The sequence below is a fragment of the Aspergillus japonicus genome (genome assembly GCF_003184785.1).
Source record: "Aspergillus japonicus CBS 114.51 unplaced genomic scaffold BO86scaffold_80, whole genome shotgun sequence".
Taxonomy (NCBI): Eukaryota; Fungi; Ascomycota; class Eurotiomycetes; order Eurotiales; family Aspergillaceae; genus Aspergillus; species Aspergillus japonicus.
In genome coordinates, this window is record NW_020291717.1 from 76,039 (window position 1) to 95,956 (window position 19,918).

At 51.0% G+C, this 19,918-nt stretch overlaps 7 protein-coding genes across 7 annotated transcripts; 5 read left to right on the forward strand and 2 right to left on the reverse strand.

Moving 5' to 3' along the window:
• The first annotated feature begins 175 nt into the window (after positions 1-175).
• Positions 176-3,144, forward strand: slx4. The gene is made up of 2 exons (XM_025669298.1): positions 176-1,169; positions 1,236-3,144. The coding sequence occupies exons 1-2, from the start codon at positions 330-332 to the stop codon at positions 2,937-2,939; spliced, it is 2,544 nt and encodes an 847-aa protein (XP_025523014.1). The 5' UTR covers positions 176-329; the 3' UTR covers positions 2,940-3,144.
• Positions 3,145-4,394: 1,250 nt separating this feature from the next.
• On the reverse strand, positions 4,395-7,735 carry BO86DRAFT_232681 (cyclic nucleotide-binding domain protein). Its single transcript, XM_025667019.1, has 2 exons — positions 4,984-7,735; positions 4,395-4,927 (listed from the first exon to the last, which is right to left on the reverse strand). Exons 1-2 carry the CDS (start codon positions 7,414-7,416, stop codon positions 4,583-4,585), a joined length of 2,778 nt encoding a protein of 925 aa, XP_025523015.1. The 5' UTR covers positions 7,417-7,735; the 3' UTR covers positions 4,395-4,582.
• A 2,005-nt stretch (positions 7,736-9,740) lies between these two features.
• On the reverse strand, positions 9,741-10,402 carry BO86DRAFT_383289 (uncharacterized protein; the record flags this gene model as incomplete). The annotated part of the gene is made up of 2 exons (XM_025670834.1): positions 9,741-9,898; positions 9,958-10,402. The coding sequence occupies 2 exons, from the start codon at positions 10,400-10,402 to the stop codon at positions 9,741-9,743; spliced, it is 603 nt and encodes a 200-aa protein (XP_025523016.1).
• Positions 10,403-10,665: 263 nt separating this feature from the next.
• Positions 10,666-11,213, forward strand: BO86DRAFT_383290 (uncharacterized protein; the record flags this gene model as incomplete). The annotated part of the gene is made up of 2 exons (XM_025670835.1): positions 10,666-10,668; positions 10,731-11,213. The coding sequence occupies 2 exons, from the start codon at positions 10,666-10,668 to the stop codon at positions 11,211-11,213; spliced, it is 486 nt and encodes a 161-aa protein (XP_025523017.1).
• A 769-nt stretch (positions 11,214-11,982) lies between these two features.
• BO86DRAFT_348063 (kinesin family protein) lies at positions 11,983-15,602 on the forward strand. The gene is made up of 2 exons (XM_025669299.1): positions 11,983-12,378; positions 12,444-15,602. Exons 1-2 carry the CDS (start codon positions 12,188-12,190, stop codon positions 15,280-15,282), a joined length of 3,030 nt encoding a protein of 1,009 aa, XP_025523018.1. The 5' UTR covers positions 11,983-12,187; the 3' UTR covers positions 15,283-15,602.
• Positions 15,603-15,854: 252 nt separating this feature from the next.
• BO86DRAFT_413389 (peptide-methionine-S-sulfoxide reductase) lies at positions 15,855-17,054 on the forward strand. Its single transcript, XM_025674735.1, has 3 exons — positions 15,855-16,319; positions 16,402-16,720; positions 16,787-17,054. The coding sequence occupies exons 1-3, from the start codon at positions 16,034-16,036 to the stop codon at positions 16,818-16,820; spliced, it is 639 nt and encodes a 212-aa protein (XP_025523019.1). The 5' UTR covers positions 15,855-16,033; the 3' UTR covers positions 16,821-17,054.
• Positions 17,055-18,346: 1,292 nt separating this feature from the next.
• On the forward strand, positions 18,347-19,688 carry BO86DRAFT_323985 (uncharacterized protein; the record flags this gene model as incomplete). Its single annotated transcript, XM_025668453.1, has 4 exons — positions 18,347-18,421; positions 18,478-18,662; positions 18,769-19,445; positions 19,495-19,688. 4 exons carry the CDS (start codon positions 18,347-18,349, stop codon positions 19,686-19,688), a joined length of 1,131 nt encoding a protein of 376 aa, XP_025523020.1.
• Positions 19,689-19,918: the final 230 nt, after the last annotated feature.

The window sequence follows — 19,918 nt, forward strand, 5'->3', positions numbered from 1 at the left end:
TTGCTGTAGGTATGTACAGGCTAAGATGGTAGCGGTGGGCGAACAGATCACATGCACACGGTTGCCCAGCCCACCGATGTCGTCATCCCGAAACGGAAATCCTTCAACTTTGCCAAGACTCATCGCGGAGGTCTCGATCCTCGCCGCATCTACAACTTTTGCAAATTCAATATATCTTGTTCGGCCCAGCGACTCATGCACTATACCACAATCAATGGTCAAAACCGCACCATAGAATAGAGACTTGTGAGTCATATCTCAAGCGAAGTTATACGGACCATCGCCGCCTAGATGGCCCGGAGAGACCGGACTTGTTGAGACTCGCCACCATGACCGCCACCGCGGAGGTCATTGTACTGTCGTCCTCGCCAGAGCACAGCCCAGTGAATACACCTGCGCCACCCAAGTACGACGCACAGCAGCTCTTCGGACTGTCGCCGATCGATACCTCCAATTCTCAGCCGCCGTCCCCGTCGGACCTCTTCCAGGACCCTACGCGTTCCGAATTCTTAGAGGGCGGGAAACCGTCCACCAGACGAGCTCGGAAACCCACAAAAGCCGCATGCAAGTCTACGGATGTCGAAGAGGCAGGTGCGACAGGGGTCAGAGATGTTCAACCTGAGGAACAAGTAAAAAAGAGAGGGAGGCCCAAGAAGAAAGCAGAGGCCGGCGTGGAAGATTCAAGCCATGCGGGCGGCGAGGGTCCGTATAAGAACAGCTCCTCGAAAAAGCCGACTCCCAGGGAAAGAGAACCGAGGGTACCGAAGACTACGACAAAGCGCGCGACAACTGCAAATAAGACCATTTCAGGGAGGGTTGCGAAGGCTGGTAGCTCGTCGCAGCCAATCGAGGGACAATCTGGCAAGAAGACCGATTGTCCCTTAACCCCGCAGGTTTCTTTGGATCAGAACTCTGCGAATGATACCCGCGACTGGGAGAAGGATGGCCTGCAATTGGAACAAGCGTTGAAGAGAAGACTGGATTGGACGCCCACGGACGGCACTATAGAACAAACTGGTGGATTGGATATTCAATTGGATCACAACAGTAATGAAATGAAAAGTTTCGGAACTATGTTATCGGAGTTTGGTTTTGGTGGTGGCTCTGCTCCTCGGACTATGAATCAGATTCCAGAGGAGAACGGCCCCACCAAGAGGAGGCGCATCGAAGTATGTCCCATCTGCTGGATCTGGGCGACCCGTCACTTCCTACTCAGGCACTAACTTCTCTCACAGCTTATTGACGCTAGAGTATATCCTGGGAACAAGCCAAAAACCAATGAGAGTAGCGACAATCACTCCACTGAAGATGAAACCTCGAGTTCCAAAGCCCCTGCCGCGAAAAAGAAAGCCAGCAAGCCAAAGAAGTTCTCAACACTTACAGCGAGGGTAACTGCTCAGTATCTCACCAATGCTACGGAAGCTATGGACAATTCGGAGGGCAGTTCTTCGGCCAGTATGCCATCAGTCCCCACGTCCAAGAAATCGACAACAAAGAAGCGGAAGAACACTAGGGCGCAGGAACCAGAGCTTGTCATACTCTCACCTGAAGCCGCCGTCAGATCTCTCGAGGATCAAGAGCTGGTCTTTGGCACTTGCAGTCAGTTAGAACGTGAAGACTCTCCTACTATGATAAGAGCGTTGCAAACAGCAACTCGGGAATCAGAGCAAAGTCTAGCACTGGAGACAAGCATCCGCGTGAAAGATGGCGCAAACGAAAGCCTACCATTGACAGTCTCACGTTTCACGGCTTCGAGAAATCTGTGGTCTGTCGCAGCCCGCGATGTTGACGGGACGGTCTTGCCGGTTGAGGTAGTCGACTTAGTAGACGGCTCCGATACACCGAGGCCTCGGTCTGCTGTCAACAGTGAAGACAGCAAGGAAAAGAAGGATAAAAATGTACCTGCATTTTCCAACGAAGAAGCAGTGCCCGATGCACAGAAACCCGCAGAAGATCTGTCTACCTCTGCTCCTGAAACCTCAGACATTCTTGACAGGCAAGCAGGTCCGGGCACATCACAACCTCGAGCCCGGCAGCCTAAAATGCCGCACTTCAGTGGTTTTACAGATGCTCAACTATCCAAACGAGTTGCCTCTTATGGATTCAAGCCCATAAAAAGCCGCCCAAAAATGATCGAGATTCTCACCAAATGTTGGGAAACCAAGCATGGTACAGCTGCTCCATGCGTACCAGGTAACCCGGCTCCCCAACCCCCTACCTCATCACTGTCGGAAACAGTCATTCCCAAAACCTCAACCAAGGGCACCCAGCCGCGAAAAATTACAACCACCAAGAAAACAGACGCAAAACCAAAGTCGAAGAAATCAGATACAATCACCGAGTCAACAACGGCCTCGATGAAACCAACAGCTGCCAGGAGCAAACCTCCCAACCCATCACAAATACCCACCAAACCCAATCGCTTATCGCTCACGAATGGCGTCACTTCCACGATATCTTTTGCAGACGTTGAAGAGATACAAGACTCCGAAGAAGACGAGAGTATTCCCTCCCCGAGCCGCTTACGAGAAAGATACCTCCTCCAGCACCACGCCGCACCTCAACCAAGCCTACCAACCACCACCACTATCACCGTTCCACCTACCTCCAGCAAGATCAAACCATCCAACCCCTCGCCAAAGATCACTGAGAGCGCGACGAAGCTGAGCCTCGAGGCTCCCAACCTTCACGATCAGATCACCCAGGCCGTGCACGTACAGCCTCGACTCCGACCCACCAGCACCAACCGACAACCCAGCTGGCACGAGAAAATCCTCATGTATGATCCCATCATCCTTGAGGACTTCACAACCTGGCTGAACACGGAGGGTCTGGGTCTTGTCAATGAGGATCGTGAGGTTGGCGCGGCGCTGGTGAAGGAATGGTGCGAGGGGAGGGGGATCTGTTGCTGTTATCGACCGAAGGGAAGAGACGCGTGAGGTGTCGTTTCCTGCTTCCGGGATTGTATCCTGGATGATAAATGCGTATCATTTTCGCGTATTCGATCTCATACATTGAGGGATTTTTCGCTACTGGACAGGGCGTTCTTGAATCTGGGTCAATGGGAAATACCCCTATATAGGTACTTGGCATAAGGTGTTTTGAATGAATATTTTCGGGGCATGTATAAAGAATTCAATTGAGCACCTGGTTACTTTACCAGTTATATTTGCAATCGCCTAGTCATGGCTGGTTTACCTTTAATTACCGCTCCAGGTATACCATATGGTGGGCCCTTTCCCCCTCCTCCCCAACGGTTATGCAGATCGTAGCCCCATACAAGCCATTGCCCCAATCTAGCAACTTATTCTTGCTGAGTGGGTACTCTGTGCACCGTCCTATCAATAACCTACAGACCTTCCCTCCTTAGCCTCACCCCTCCATCACAACAGTAAATACGAACAATGGTTGAAGTGGACTCTGACCGGCCCTACCAGGATAACATACGCGAGCTTTCTGCAAGGGCTCAACGAAGATCGTGCATGTGTTGCTTGGTTGCATGGTGTACTGATCTGGCGACGCCCGCCTACTTAACAGACTCACACCGATATATCCGAATAGAGGGGATGCAGTGTTGGATGTTCCCATGACGCATTGGGAAGGCGCACCATGACGTGCCCCCTCCCCCCGGTGGGGTCTACTCAAAGGATAAATTCTGTAGGTACCTAGTGTACTACAAGTTGCTGAGGCGGTGGGATGAGTGAGCCCCAAGACACATTACAGCACAGGACAAGCTGTATCATCCGCTGGGAAGACGGGCTCGATTTGGCAATGCTCATTTCCACTGCCCTTGCACACTTGCTTGACAGTTTAGGCCGGGCAGGATCGAGGCGATCCGGATGGGCGATATGCTCATTCTCTAGGGGCGAGAGGCTGATATCTCCTAAATTCCAACGATTATATTGTGGCGTGGTTGAGAGTTGAGGAATCAAGAGAAAACGGCAGGAAACGGGCGCAACCAGAAAATGAAGAGAGAAAAGAAAATGAAATAGAGGAATCTAAGGTACAAAGAACGGAAGCTGGCACAAGTTCCTACATGCGTACAATATCAACCGGCTCAACCTGGTATCATAGACCATGCTGCCATGTGCTTCGGTGTCCAGCATCAAACTCCTTTCATGCCTGCGTTGCCGTCATAACCTGTAAAATCAACCACAAAGCCAAAAAAAAGAAAGCCACCCCCAATCCCACCCAAGTAAGGACATAATTCGCCAGAAGAGCCGACCTAGAGTTGAAATATTACTTCACAAGTTCATGCGATGCAACCAAATTCATCACAACCTTTAAGTCGTGAACCTGAAAGACGTATGGGGAGAACCAAACTCCATGACCCAAGCGAGAGTATAATATAGAGGGGGAAGGAAATGGAGGTTCGACAGATAGCCTCTTATACAGCGATGAGGAAACGGGCGAAAAGTGTGTCACACAGTCAATGCGGACGGCCTATATCAAACAATAAATGCTCCGATTCTGAGATCTAAGGATCATGACTGCTTCAGCGTCGACATCTGTCTGGATAGCCATCGTCTTGTGGTGATGAAATCCCTACGCCGCGGCTTGAAGCTGCCGACGCCGCAAAGGCTCACCGGAAGACTTTCCCGTTTATAGCAACGGTTTCGAAGCTGATTCGCCTTGCGTATTTGGAAGAGCCTCCAGCTTCGAGCCATGACGTGAGATTCTTGCATTGGCTGACATCGAAGGACTCTAATTTATCGCAACCCTCTGCCACAGCCTCAACGCCAGCACCAGTGACTCGGACACAGCCACGAACTGACAGACGCTTGAGATGCAAGAGATGGAGTCCAATACTCCGCAACGAAGGGTCGGAGATAGCAGAGCCGCAAAATGACATGTTGAGGTAGGTCAGGTTGGAGCATTGTAGGGCGAGTACTTCTGTCGCAGTGTCCGAAAGGGCACAGCAGAAAGACTTTGCTGGTCAGTAAGCGTCTCACGCGAGAATGTAAGAAATGCTCTTGTGCTTACCAAATCCAGTTCCTGAAGTTGTTTGGCGGCATTCGTTAGATAGACAATAGCATTGTCGGTCAGATATGTACAGTCTGCTAGACATAGCCTCCTCAGGTTGGTAAATTGTGCGTTTCCCCAATACTGAAACCCTTGGTCGGTGATGGTCGTGCAGCGGGTGAGGTCCATTTCCTCGATTCTGGAGGCAGCATGCGACGCAATATGATGCATCGAGCGATCGGTAACATGTTTGCAGTAGGATAAGGTTAACTTCTTGAGTTCGGGACAGCCGTACACAGTCCCGGCTGCAGTTTGCATGGTGGGTTTTAAGGACGCTTTTCCGGACTTCGCGGGCTCCTCGCTGGGCTTATGTTGACCGGGTACAACCCAGCCGACAATCCGCGCCAACAGTGTGTCGCCGACCTTTCGACAGTTGCTAAGATCAACCTCCTGTAAGCCTTTTGCTTTACTGGCCATGTCAAGGATGGCCGATCCCGTTACGTCCCACACACTCTTCATCTTCCAGCCAGTAACGTTGGAACCACATACAGCAACCAGCTTGCTGAACCCCTCATCCGTGATATGAAAACAATTGCTAATGTTGACGTAGCGAGGTCTGCTGCCAACAAACGGGCAAATGATTTTCGCCAGGACGTCATCCGTGATGCACCGGTTATATACGCTCAAGTCAAGATTATGGAGCAGCTCACTGGATGTACTCAGGAGCTCAGACCAGTGCATCGAGACAGCGCGGAGGCGTAGAAGGTCATGGAGCGCCATATGCCGAAAGACTTTCGTGAGGACATTATCCGGAAGCACACCGTGGTTATCCTGGCGGGGTGCACGGGTGCTTTCCTGGGACGTGGAAAGTCTATGGGCTCCAGGTAACGTGAGAAAGGAGGAACTCGTGGACCGTGGCTCAGAGGATGGAGTTGATGGTCGCTGTTGCTCTCCGGAGGCTTCCTCCGGGGTCATCGGGGCAACAGACCCGCGTCGACTTCGAAGGCGAACTTTGTCCAAGCCAATGTTAAGAAATGGATCTGGATCTGATGGGCGTAAGAGAGCCTGCTCATCTACACCATTGGGTCTTGGCGTGCTATCCAGTTCTGTCTCTGTCAGTGTTAAAAGCGGCATAGACTGCCTCCGAGAAGCCCTTAATTTGAAGTTATCGTCGACCTCCATATGGTTACCGTAAGGCTCAGCGCCCGCATCATCTGACATCACAACATCGCCATCAGAGGCTGACTGGAGCCGCTCTTTAGCGGTTTGCTCGACTTGCTGACGGACCTTCTGGGGGCATCTCTCCCAGAACTCAGCCAACACCTCACCGCTGATCATCAAACATTCTACCGCATTAATAGACCGCACAGTAGCGGTTCTTCGAGGCGCTAACGACAGGCTTACTACCTCTCCAAAATACTGGCCTTGTTTCAGCCGTGCTTTTACTTCGAAGCCCGGGTGTTCGATGGTCTTTGGTAGGGACTGTGTTTGCTGTGCTTCTGCCCTCTCCGACAGAACCTCCACTTCGCCGCGAACAATGAAGTATATCTCACGTCCTTGAGAATCCTGTTTGATGATGTCGGTGAAAGGAGGGTAGGATCGGGGTTGCGCATTGAGTCCCAAGAAGTGAAGGATATCCGACGGCAGGCCGGCAAACAACGGTAGTTCCTTGAGAAGAAGACGGACATTGACCAGTCCATTCGCCAGCGCACTGGATGATCCGTCAGCCAATCCAGGGCTGGGGGATTTCCGCTTCTTGTTGACGGACGCCAATGACCTGCCATCCTGCTCGCTGAGACTGAGGTCTCCAGAAAACGTGTCTCTCACTCTTTTCGAGCCTCTTCTGGCCGGACTTCCGGGCTCGACCACTGGCGCGGATGTTTCCTTCTTCTTCTTCTCCAAAATCATCAATCTCTCCTGTGCTTCATCCCTAATGGCCCGCTCGACATCCGGAAAGCGGGGGAGGATTTGCCGGAAATCCTCCTTGGTCAGTACGACCAGCAAGCATCTGGTGCGGGCGACAATGGTCGCCGTCCGTGGGCGATCCATCAACACGCCAATCTCACCAAAGAATGCACCTGCTTCGAGCTCGGCATACACACTCTCGCCATCGCGAGAAGTCACCGAGACCGCACCGCGGACCAACCAGTAGATAGCCTTGGCTTCGTCGCCTTCCGTCAGGATGTAATCATTGGCTTGCTGGAGCTGGGGGCGGAGATGCTGGCCGACATCGATCAGGAACGATTCTGGGGTGGATTGAAAGAGAGGAAAGGAGCGCAATCGGTCGATGAGGTCTAGCGGCAAAGCTCGGATGTTGGACGAGGTCAATGGCGACGGACGTACAGGACGATTGGGGTTTATCACCGAGTCGAACGAATGTAGCAGGGATGCGGTTTCGGAGATAGGAGTGACGGCTTTAGTCGAACCTCCGCTGGCCCTTCCATGGCGGCGCATTGTGAAATGGTTGAGGGAGGTTCCAGGGAGCTTGGGAAAGATACAAAGGGGTTTAGAAAGAAGATTCGATGGGGGAGCATATAGTTTAATTCGGCCCCAAAGCGATCAATGAACCGATGACGTCGACGAAAAAGGGAATCACGGGGGGAGCTTTTTTTTTTTCAGAGAGACATCGTTCGGGAACCACGGTGCGGGGGAGGAAGACAAAAGATTTGGGTCAGAACGATCAGCTTTGAGCCGTCAAGAGCTCACAGTGGGAAGGGGAGCGACAACTGATTTGGGTTGTAAGGAGAGCAGGTCTGGAGCAGTGAAGCAAAAATGGAGTGATGAGCTAGAGTGGTAGAAAATAGTCCTGAAGAAGGACTACAGAGCATAATGGATGGAGGGGAGTGGAGGGGACGGAAGAGGGGAGAGAGATAGAGAGGGGAGTTGAAAGAGTGGTTGAAGAAGCAAGTCGGGTTAGTTTAATTTTAATAATAATAATAATAATAATTAGTAGGTAGTTTAGTAGTTTAGTCTACTTCAGTTGTGAGTCGGCGGAGCAGAAGGAGCAGAAGGAGCAGCAAGAGTAGCAACAGCTTCCCACCGTAGGTACTAAGCCTAGGAGTCTAGGACTATTGAGACTCTAGGACTGACTTCTAGGGAAGACTAGACACCACTGCAGTAGGTCTAGCAAGCAGTAGCAGCAGCAGCAGGTAGCTTAGAGAGGCTAGTCCAACAAGGTCAAGCAGCAACATGAAAGCGGGGATCACCAACGTCAAATTCTTTGGTTGAGGCTCCACCACCGCCGCAAATGGTCAGTGAGTCTGGGACCCGACGGAGACTGCTGGACACAGTCTGGGAGTCGGAGTCTGGGACTCTTTTCGTTCTGTTCTGTTCTTTCTTTCAGGTTTCTCTCCGCCACTTACGGTTCCACACTGTCGGTACAATCCCCTATCCAACCAATAACCCTTCCCCCCTCCACCCCCCCCGATTCTACTGTACAGTAGAGTATGATCAAGCAAGCCATCCACCATCTTGTCGACTCTTAAGCAATTTTGCCTAGAGTAAGCAGGTGCGGAGTTGTGTTCATGTGGTGAAACATGTGGCCTATCTTTCTGGAACAATCGGGACTTCTTCTTATCCACTGCCGCTGCAGCTCATCCTGATGCCATTCATTGCATGAGTATGAACAGTGAGCATCAGAGCGCGATCTACAAAAAAGTTCCCAGAGGCTGCATGAAGCATAGTTAGGTTTGTTTGTTGCTGTGTCGCTGGATCATTGGATTGTTACAATTCACCAATGTCCATTTCCACTGTACCCCTCATAGCCAAGTCACCTGCATTGCTGAACTACAATGCCACCTGACAACCCTATCCCCTGCAGCGGGAATTATGCACCACCCTAGGCTGATCAATTTCTGGTACTCAAGCTCTGATTCCAACTCAGCGTTGATACAGTCCACATAAAACTTGTGCATGCGCATGTGTATGTGTCAGCAACAGAGCATAAGTTAACTACTATAGGACTTAACTAAGATCTCCCTTGCTGACGTGTCAGATGATGCCGCATGCACAGTGGTTCAGACAACAGTCCTAAATGATGATACGCAGAGGACTGACCCTTCTGCTTGCTGCAATGGGAACCAACGCCAATTCAAAAGGCTCAAGTATGCTTTAACTTCGAGCTGCCTGTTCAGGTTTCTAATACAAAGCCGGAGGGGGTGGAATTCACAGAACGAACTAGCACTTCCACCTGTAGATAGAGCCAACACGGTCATGATAATACATACAAACTATGTGACAAGTGAAGCCGAGTATTTAGCACTCAGTTTCAGCTATTACCTGAATCAATGCATATAGGGCTTGTCGCCCGCTCTCTCGAGGCATGAGATTGCTTCGCCCTCGTCAATGTATAACAATGATTCTGATAGCATCTGTGTCATCAATGGCAGCTCCATCAAGGAACATCATTAACGTAACGTTTCCCCCGAGAATAGACCCAAAAGAGATTCACTGGTGCTTGTTTCCAGACAAATCCTCAATTTCACCATGCATAGTAAGGAGTGGTCGACAAAAGCTATCTGGAGGCTCCGTCTCCGGGCCGTAGCTGAAGTCTGACATGATGCGGCAAATCATGGAACTGTCCTCCTAGTTTTGACAATCCACCGCCTCTTCATTATTTGCATTCGTAGGGTCACGCCATGGCACCTACCGGAGCGGGAAGTGTCCTTGCTGTGCTAGGCAAGGCAGTAGGTTTGAATATGTGTCCAAAGAGTCTGGGCCTGTGGCTCTGATGCCGAGCTTTCGTATCGGAAAGAAGGATTGCGTGATCTTCAATGATATCACTCGGCCTTCGATTGAGGTTTGCCCATAATGAACTTGACATACGCGGGCGGGTTGCCCTTCAAGTATGCAAGGCTGTCTTGAAGCAGTCCGTATGTCAGGCCTAATTTCAGACCAAGTTTGGCGGTGCGGGCTGCAGTGTAGACATCATGTCGGGCTAGATAGGAATGGATTAGCCGGTAATCTCAAGAACGCCGGGGAGCTTCAGTAACAGACCTAAGAGGCTGTAGATGCCCGAGAATGACAGGCCTGCTACAACCGTCGACAGAAAATCCCGTTGGCCGTGTCGGGCATTGTCCACGATATCCTCAAAGACGGTGAAGACCATAGCACTGCCGCCTAGCCTGGCTCCCATCCTAAATCCCTCTCGCATGCCTGCGACGGTAGCAACATATCTCCGAGTCTTGTGGTACTGCCACCACGCCATTGAAGTCAAAGGCTGTCGATGAGCGTTCTCCGCGCGGAAACGATAGGCCGACGTGGTGTTGCCTTTGGAAAATCCGAGACACAAGCCTACGCCAAAGGCAGTAGCACCTGTGGCCATCATGCGCCTTCCAATACTGACTCCTAGTCTTTGATACGGATCAACACTAAGGAGCTCCTCCTTCATGGTAGCGTAGGACAAGGACTCGGGCGCGTCTGATGGTTGCTGGACATCCATGCTGAATAAAAGATAAAGTGACCCGTTGAATTCAAACTGATTGCGATTTAGGTCAGCGATAGACAAGGCCTGGTATGATTCTGTCAATTTGGTGTGCAATGGGCTGGGAGAAAGTGTCGCTGTCTCTGAACGTGGGTTTTGACGTGAGGTGAAATCGAAGTGCCGGACTCAACTTTGGGCGGCTCGCCGAGCTCCGAACTCCAAAGGCTCCGCAGTCCCGCCAAAGCTCAGCCATCAACTTCAAAAGCACCAGATCAAACACCATGGTAGGTACTGCCTCGCGCTGATCTCTGAACATATCGAACCAATCTGATCCATCTATCTACAGCCTCAGCCCGATCCTCTCAGCTGGACTTTGTTGTTCAAAAAGCACAGAACGACCGTGCTTCTGATGCTTCCTGCATCCGAAACGGTCGCCGCAACCAAAAACGCATTGCTTCGGGCCCTTCAAGCGCGGGGCCTGAGAGATATAAATGGAGATGTCGTTCCGGGGGACGCTTCTGAGATTGAGCTTGGAGTTCCGGTAGACAAGAATGACCTGGAAAAGGGCTGGACGAAGCTTGAGGTTGACCCCGCCGACTTCGATGCTGCTGATGCGCCCAAACGAGGAGCCCTGAAGAAGGCAGCCGGCTCGCTCACCTTACTAGCTGCTGATATCAAGAATGGACAAGCAATCGCATTCAGGTTCCGGAAGACTACGCCCGACGATTCTGAGAAGAACGACGAGTTGGCCGAGCTAGACCTAGAAGATCCAGGATGGGATGTTGTCCTCCCTAGCTTCGAAGACGAAGACGATGACATTCAGAACTGAGTGCTACCGTCGACCGGAAATAATGAAATGAATGACATCAGGCCCTTCTCTTAGCCGCAATTGAGATCCAGCATATCACATAGGTTGCTACAAGGACAAACGAGCCATGACCCGAGCCATGTTGACGGTCTTGTGACCTTAGCTTTTATGCAATCTCTGGCCAACAAAAAGTGCCCTCTGGCTTGCATCTACGTTCTGTGGGAGCGCGATACGATGAGCTATTTATGCTCTTGAGTTACCCTGGCGCTTGGCTCATATCGTTTTGTAGCAGACGGCTTTAATAAACTTCCGTGAATATCACTTTAGTAAGATTCTTAGTGTACAACCATATGCTTGTTTGTTACCTCATTCCCTGGTTGTAGTGAGATTCACTTCATCCCATGTTGATAATGGCCCCATTCAAGACCTGGCTCTGGTATGCAACTGCTATCAGATCGTAGCTCAGATCCCTAGTAAACTGTAGACGAGGATTCCGACATAATAATCTCAGCTGATCATGTAGATACCCGTCTCTAGCCGTTGCATCAAAGGTGGAGAAGATGGATCAAAAGTGCGTGGTAATAGTCACCACCTGGACGTGCTCTTTCAATGGCTGTCGGCTAGGATATGTGAGGCGGTGTGAGATCCCCGCAGGGACACGGCAAGCCTACTTTATCCACACGTCCCCCGGTTGCTAGGAGCAACAAGGCGGTGGAAAACACGTCAATGTCAACAGATTGGCTGAAGGTCGAACTAGTGCCAATGTCACTCAACAGGGGAGACTTTCTGGGGCAGTCTTGATTAATAGGTCCACAATCAACATTCCTCACTTCCACGTTCTGTGCACCTAATTTTTCATCTCCTCGTTGTTCTTCCTTCTTCGTTTGCCTTGTTGACGGTACAGGGCGTCGCTCCCCTGGAAAGCCGACCTCCGCGTTGAATTACCTAGAGGGACGTGACGCCTCTGCGGTGATAGTTGATTGCATTATTTCAATATGGCCGACGCTTCTTCCATCACTGTCGCGGTCCGGGTAAGGCCGTTCACAATCAGAGAAGCAGCGCAGCTCTCAAAATGTGAAGACGGCCCATTGTTCCTTGGTGACGGGTCACTGGCGGCAGCGCCGACACCCAAGCTCAACCAGAAGGGTCTTCGATCTATCATCAAGGTCATCGATGATCGATGCCTGTAAGTAGCACAACATACTATGCGTGGCCAGTGTGCATGGATTGACTGATCTCTGTTTCGATCAGTGTTTTCGATCCCCCGGAAGACAATCCTGTCCAAAAGTTTTCGAAAAGCGTCGTACCAAACGGAAAACGCGTCAAGGACCAGACCTTCGCTTTCGATCGAATCTTTGACCAAAATGCCTCTCAAGGTGAGGTCTATGAGTCAACAACGCGGGGCCTCCTCGACAGCGTACTAGATGGGTACAATGCTACTGTGTTCGCTTATGGTGCTACGGGCTGTGGAAAGACCCATACAATTACTGGAACCGCCCAGCAACCGGGCATCATCTTCATGACGATGCAGGAGCTCTTTGAGCGTATCGATGAACGATCAGACGAAAAAGCGACCGAAATCTCGCTCTCCTATCTCGAAATCTACAACGAGACAATCCGTGATTTGCTGGTGCCTGGAGGTAGTAAAGGAGGTCTGATGCTTCGGGAGGATTCCAACCATTCCGTTTCGGTGGCTGGCTTGTCGAGCCATCATCCGCAAAATGTCCAGCAAGTGATGGACATGATCATGAGGGGCAACGAATGCCGCACCATGTCGCCTACGGAGGCCAACGCTACGTCTTCGCGCTCGCATGCGGTTCTCCAGATCAATATTGCACAAAAGGATCGGAATGCAGATGTGAACGAGCCCCATACAATGGCCACATTGAGCATCATCGATCTTGCAGGCAGCGAGCGTGCCAGCGCTACAAAGAACAGAGGAGAACGACTTTTCGAAGGCGCAAATATCAACAAATCCCTTCTTGCCCTCGGAAGCTGCATCAACGCGCTGTGCGATCCCCGAAAGCGAAACCATATCCCTTACCGAAACTCGAAACTTACCCGGCTTCTGAAGTTCGCGCTAGGCGGTAATTGCAAGACGGTGATGATCGTCTGCGTTAGCCCATCAAGCCAGCATTTCGATGAGACCCAGAATACTTTACGCTATGCTAACCGAGCGAAGAACATACAAACGAAAGTTACGCGAAATGTCTTCAATGTTAACCGCCACGTCAAGGACTTCCTGGTGAAGATCGATGAACAGATGGCGTTGATTAATGAGTTGAAGGCTCAGCAAAAGAATTACGAGAAGGTTGCGTTTGCCAAGTTCAGGAAGCAAACCGAGAAGAAGGACGCTGTCATGCGAGAAGGGATCGCTCGTATCCGCAACGCTTACGAACACTCACTGCCAGAAAGGCAGGAAAAGACCAGCAACATGATCAAATTGAGACATATTAGCCGCCGGATCGGACTGCTCTCATCTTGGATCGCTGCATTCGATCATGTTTGTGCATCCTCCGAGTCTGAACAACCACTATCCAATCTCAAAGTCATTCGCAAGACAGCACAAGGAATCCTTCTCGAGTTGGAGAGTAGTAGGCAACACTACCATCAACGGTTAGCAAAGTCCACGTGGGACCGCAGCTTGGTTAGTGCTGTCGAGCATGCCGTTCGTCAGCTCCAAGAATTCAATTTCAATGACAACAGCGACATCGACAATATCCATCGCGAAGCAGAGTTATTGCGAGCTAATACGGAGCGCGAGGCTCTCTCCGCGGTTGCTGAACAAGAAAAAGCTGGGGACGCAGCGGCCGTGCAAATGCTGCTTCAGGCTCAATTCGAAACGATCTCTGAGATTGAAAATATCATGGAGATGAGCGAAGAAGAGGCTGTCGAGACAGGTAGAAAGATCCTTGCCAAAATGCTTGGTTCCTGCTCTACTTTGACATCTAGCCTGGTCAAGCCTGACGGTAGCGTCCCGTCTCTCTTACCAGCCAGTCCCATCAAGCCCATGAGCTCTCCCAAGCAGAAGAAGAGAGTTAGTCTTGCCGCCGCACCGCCCATCGGTCGACTCTCATATGCACCTGTGGTCTTGACCCCAGCAGCACCACCTTCCCCTACCAAAGGTTCTCCAAGACGCCGCAAGCTGAACGTGGGAAGGAAGAGCGTCAGCTTTTCGCCCAAGAAAGCCCAGCCGAAGCCGATCATCAAAAGAAGTGTGCGGTGGAGGGATGACGAGGAAGATGGTGCATTGACGGAAGTCCAGAAGACTCCTCAGAAGCCGGGATTGGCACCAGTACCCGAAGCCAGCCCTGGCGAGCCCCCAATGCCTCGAGCATCTCCTATTCCGCGGGGAATTCCAGTGCCCACCCGCAACTTCAGCCCGTCAAGCGCCTCGTCTCCGATCTCGGCTGTACCAGAACCCACGTTGAACATCCAGAAGAACAGCAACCGCTTCAAAACTGGGTTCCTGTCGAAAAAGCCTGGTAGTTCGCCAATGGGACCACCTCCCACGTCCACACTTCCCCTATCCGACAATGAAGCCTCCCCCCTTCGGGACATTGAGAACAGCAGCTTTTTGAACCGTTCATCAGTCGAGCGCCCCTCAAGAATTGCTGTTCGCACGCCGAGTGGAAGCTACTCCGGGAGCCCTGCATCAGACACTAAGAGTGCAACAAGCTGGAAGGCAAGCAAAGATGACGCTATCAAGATAACGTCTGCAATGCGGCGCATTTCTGGAGGCTCGTTCGGAATCGGACCCTCGGCTAACGCACTCCGCGTTCACCGTCGCCGAAGCCCAACAGCTGTAACATACGGCAGTTCTCCCACAGAGAATACCATGTTCACAGCTTCACAGGCAAGACGCATGGTTAAGAGCGAGAAAGAGGATACCAAGCCTCGTGTCTTGAGTCCTCGTGCTCTCCCAATCATGAAGAATACACAACGCCGGAGCACATTAGGTGGAGACATTCGCCCGCGGGATATCAGTCTTACCAGTCGTGATGCCATAAGGCTCAGCATGGTGGCAGCCCCTTCCCTGGAGAGGCCTCCAGAACATCTCTACCCCAGCAATGGATTTGGTATGAGATAGATGAATTGCATGTGAAATTGTTTGGTGTCATTGCATTGGTGATTTGGGTTGCTGGTACGGTGTTTGGGAATAGATACCATTTGCTTTCTTCCATCCTTGAAATTAAGACCGCACAATCCCCGACTCGGTACATACTTTATATTATACTTCTTTTCAGCTTGAAGGGGCCTGAGTTCCATCCAGGGCTTGGACAGACATCGTCGGCCATCTTCTCACTTCACTGTTGATGGTTACATGCTTTCGTTTTCTTTTCCCGTGAGTGGTATATTGCTCGGGATATGTACAATAACAGCTTGCTGCAAGTTTTTCGTGGCTAATGCGCTCCTACAAGAGGCCGTCAATCAAGCCCCCTACCAAGAAAGATGATAATAATAACTTTTTCAAGAGCACAGATCGTATTATAGACAAGTGATAGATGATTAAGTTGTACAGTACGCAGGTGGCCACCAATCTTATGTCATGCGCGGAATGACGCCACCAGAATTGGAGTATGACAAATTCACAATGGCGAGTTCCCGAGACCATAAGGTGGGAGAGAGAGAAGGCGCACTTTGCTTTGTACAATTAAAACACTTCAGACTCTTATTCCGCTGCAACTGTGTTCGAATTCTCTTCACTACTTGCTTGTCCTCGCTAATTGACAAGAAAACCAATCTCGGATCTGGAGAAGGGATTTGTCAGGCGCCCCTCTCCGGCGGAAACCAAAACCTCTCAGGTGGAGCAGGAAGCGCAATCGCATAAATAATTATTGATGGCGTTTGCGGCGCCCGCTTTTGGCTCGACTTTTTTCTCTCGAATTGCCCGTCAATTCTCGACCAGCTCACCTTTCCTGGCCTTAACCACCCCGTCCACCTCGCGCACCATGTCGACCAACACGCAGACCGCCACGGTAGCCGCCGGATGTTTCTGGGGTGTGGAGCACCTCTTCCGCAAACACTTCGGCAATGGAAAAGGTGTTTTGGACGCCAAGGTCGGCTACTCCGGCGGACACAGCGCGAACCCTTCTTATCGTGCTGTGTGCACGGGGGAGACTGGTCGTAAGTGAATTCTTCGAGCCGAAACGGGCGTTGTAGGCTTTCTTTGAGTCGCACGGAAATTGACTTTTGGTTTACTTTGCAGACGCCGAGGCATTGCAGATGACGTTCGATCCCTCGATTGTCAGCTACCGCGCCCTTCTAGAATTCTTCTACCGCATGCACGACCCCACCACTCTAAACCGTCAGGGCGGCGACATTGGCACGCAGTACCGCAGCGTGATCTTCACGCATGGCGAGGAACAGGATCAGATTGCCCGTGAGGTCACGGAGAAGGTCTCTCAGGAATGGTACAAGCAGCCGGTCTCGACCGCAATCGTGGGCGCGGGCCAGTGGTGGGATGCGGAGGACTACCACCAGCTGTACTTGACCAAGAACCCCGATGGTTATGAGTGCCCTGCTCAGTATGTGGAAACTCTTCCCCTTGCGCCACGAGAGTACTTTGCTAATCGATCTTCCTCCTTTGCTAGCTTCGTGAGGTCGTTCCCTCCGCTTTCTGCTTGACTCGCGTGTAAGATTTGAGATATGAGATATGTTGCCATGCCCAGCAGTATGAGATAAATACTGTCAGTTCAGCTGCGCTCAATTGAGAAGGAACCTGTGGTTCATTTGTCTTTCTTTGGGAAGGAGGGACCCGTGCCTAGCTGCTACCTGTAGGCTTTCGTTATGCTGCTAATGTCCCCGTCGAGACGGACTGCGTGATCAACTATTCAGCTTGCGATTAATAGTAGAGTACTGGAAGATGCTCGTGATGCACGGTGAACACTGTAGAGAGAAGCTTTGATCTGGGCTGTCTGTAGCACACTGATGACAATGCCGGTGAGTGCGATTTCAGCTTGTCTCCAGCTTCAAATAGGCATATCGTGTCCAGGCAAGGCAGACATACTGTAAAACAGGCTGGTTCTTATCTTTCTCCTCTGAAGGGCTTGCTTTGGCAATATACCCTTCAACCTGCACTTCTTCATTCGTGTTGTCTTCGTCTATCAGCTATATGGCTCAAAGCTGCTCTCACATTTCCTACGTTAACCTGAACGGCGCGTTGGAATAGAGCAATATAAGACTGTCCTGTACCACAGGTTCGATGTCCGAACAAGGCAAGTCTGATCAGAAGAGTCTCCGATGTACTCAAGAAGTCCAGCTGTAAACGGTCCGTGAGAGTCCGTAGAGCTCCGCTGTAGAGATCAGTGAAAAGTCCGGAATATTCCTCTGGTTGTGAAGTATTCACTGTGCGCGTACTCCCTCCATATCAAGAGCCAGCCTGTTTCCCTCCCTCTCCATCCTCTCCCCCCTCTCCCTTTCCTCTCACTTCCCTCTTTCGCTTCCTTCTCTTCCCTTCTTCTTCTTATTCTTCTTCTTCTCCCCTATCTTTATCTGCTTCATCTGCCTCCTCTTTCTCTCTTTCTCTCTTTCTTCATCTCTCTCTCCATCCCTCTCTTTCTCTCTTCCTTCCCCACCTCACCCTCACCCACCCTTCCTCTTCCTCTTCATCCTCTGTTTTGAATATCTTCTTCATATCTAAAATCCTCAGTTCCTGCATCGTCCTCAGGGACGTGTTCGCTTTCTGTTTGTTATCTTTCCTGATAAAGTACATCTGCTCAGACTGTCGGTTTCTCTAGAGGGCAGCCAGTGTACATCACATCAGTCCGCCGACACCCACCTTCCTGCCAAGTCTTCTTGTGTGGGTGTCCTGGACTCACTCCGGTCTGGAGCTTGGATTGGGTCCATCTTTGCCTTTGGCTCTTCGGCTTCTTATCTCTATACGTCGACGTCTTCGTCGTTCTGAATACCCTCGGGAAATACGTTCGTATCTCTTATCTGAGGGTTTGACAATCTGAGACCACTTGAGTAAAGTGTCAAGCCGATTTCCCAAGGTATGTCATATCGAATTCGCGCGACTAACGCGTACTGCCGCTGATCTAAGTTAACACGCATGGGCTTCGGTGCTAGGATACTTCTCCTGCTCATATACTCCTATTACCCGCATCTGTTGCCTTTAGTAACGTGCACACGTGTGCTGTACGTCGGATAACATGTCATACGCTGTCAACACAGTTGATGCTGCGATGGCCGAGGCCCTTAGACATCTGAGCCAGATATCTACCTATGTGTGTGCATCGATGGTGAAATCCATGTTGGTGAAGCAAATCACTAACCTCGTCAGTTTCGTGATCGCCAAAACAACACTGATGTCGCCAACGATATCGGAAGACTGAGCACCATGATCGTCATCAGATTCTCTGAAGGCATCATGAATGTCCCAGCCACGGAATTTCTTCTGGCACCGCAGGCAAGAACGCTCACTATTGTTGAGATTATAGCTGCAGCAACGCTAATCGGAGTAGACCGGTGATAACAATCATAATGCCGTCGAGGGTCAAGCTGTTGATAACTCATCTCAGCCCACAGCGGCCTCCTCATCGCTTAACGAGGCTCAGCAGGAGAATCACCGCAGCCTTGTCTTGCAGCAGGCATCGATGCGTGACAGGCAGCTTCTTCCGAATGGCAATTGGGCTCGAGTTGTTGGCACAGTGCCCGAGGCTTCCACTCAGGCCCAGGCCCAGGAGCTAGTGCAGTATATGTCACCCGCGTCCTTGACTTCGAGTCCTCTGTCTAGACAGAGCCAGAATAGTGAAGAAGAGGCCGAGTGCCGCGAGTTGGCCAATGCTTCACTCAGTCTCAATCCGCACATCATGCCAAACCCAACTGAGGCCAAGGCTGGAGTAATCCGCATCTATGGCAAGACAGCCAGAGAGCATACTTCCTTTATTACCACTCGCATTCACGAGGGTGCGCTGCTGGAGGTTCGCGTCGAGGCCGACGATAGAACTCGCGTGACCTTCCAGCTTGCAAGCGCGGCTGTCGAGTTTCTGAAGTCCAACCGCGAGATGCAACAGTTGCTGGGCTACGGTCGTTTCGGCACCGGTTATCACGTTGAGCTGGCGGAGATTGTGGACTGGAATGATGACCTCCGCCGCATGAACCAGCCGATCCGTGAGCGTCGCCGCCTCTCTTTCGCCAGAAAGAGACTTTTTGCGGAGGGGATGACTCCTGATAAGTGGAAGCATGATATTCGCCAGCTGGCGGGACCTGGCGCTATCGACTTTCTTTGGGTTTTCAATTCTGGTAACGGTAAGTGAGCAAGCTCATACACGTTCTTCACCTGCTGACTGGCTTGTAGCTACTGCTGTTTTCAACAGCACCATTGTCGCTCGCCGCGTGCTAGAGACATTCGAGAATTGGAAAAACGGCCGCAACGTTTACAGTGGTGTCTCTGTGACCTACTCCTCTGATCCCTGTGAGAAGGAGCTCGCCTTAGTCCGCGAGAGCCGTGCCAACATGGGCAGAGGCTATGTGAAGCGGGTCATCCGCTGACTGAACATGTCCTTCATCTGGGTGAAATTATCCCATCTAGGTGGTGATTGAACCTGGAGGACAAAAAACATTATTTGACTGATCTGGATTTACAACATGCGGTGCGAGATTCTTAGGGTTAAGCGAGAAAAAGTCAAAAAAAAAGGGATTTGAAAAAGAAAAGAAAAAAAAAAGAACAGACTTACAGTGCAGAACAGGGATCTGAACCGTTTGCTAGTTGAAAGTCTTGT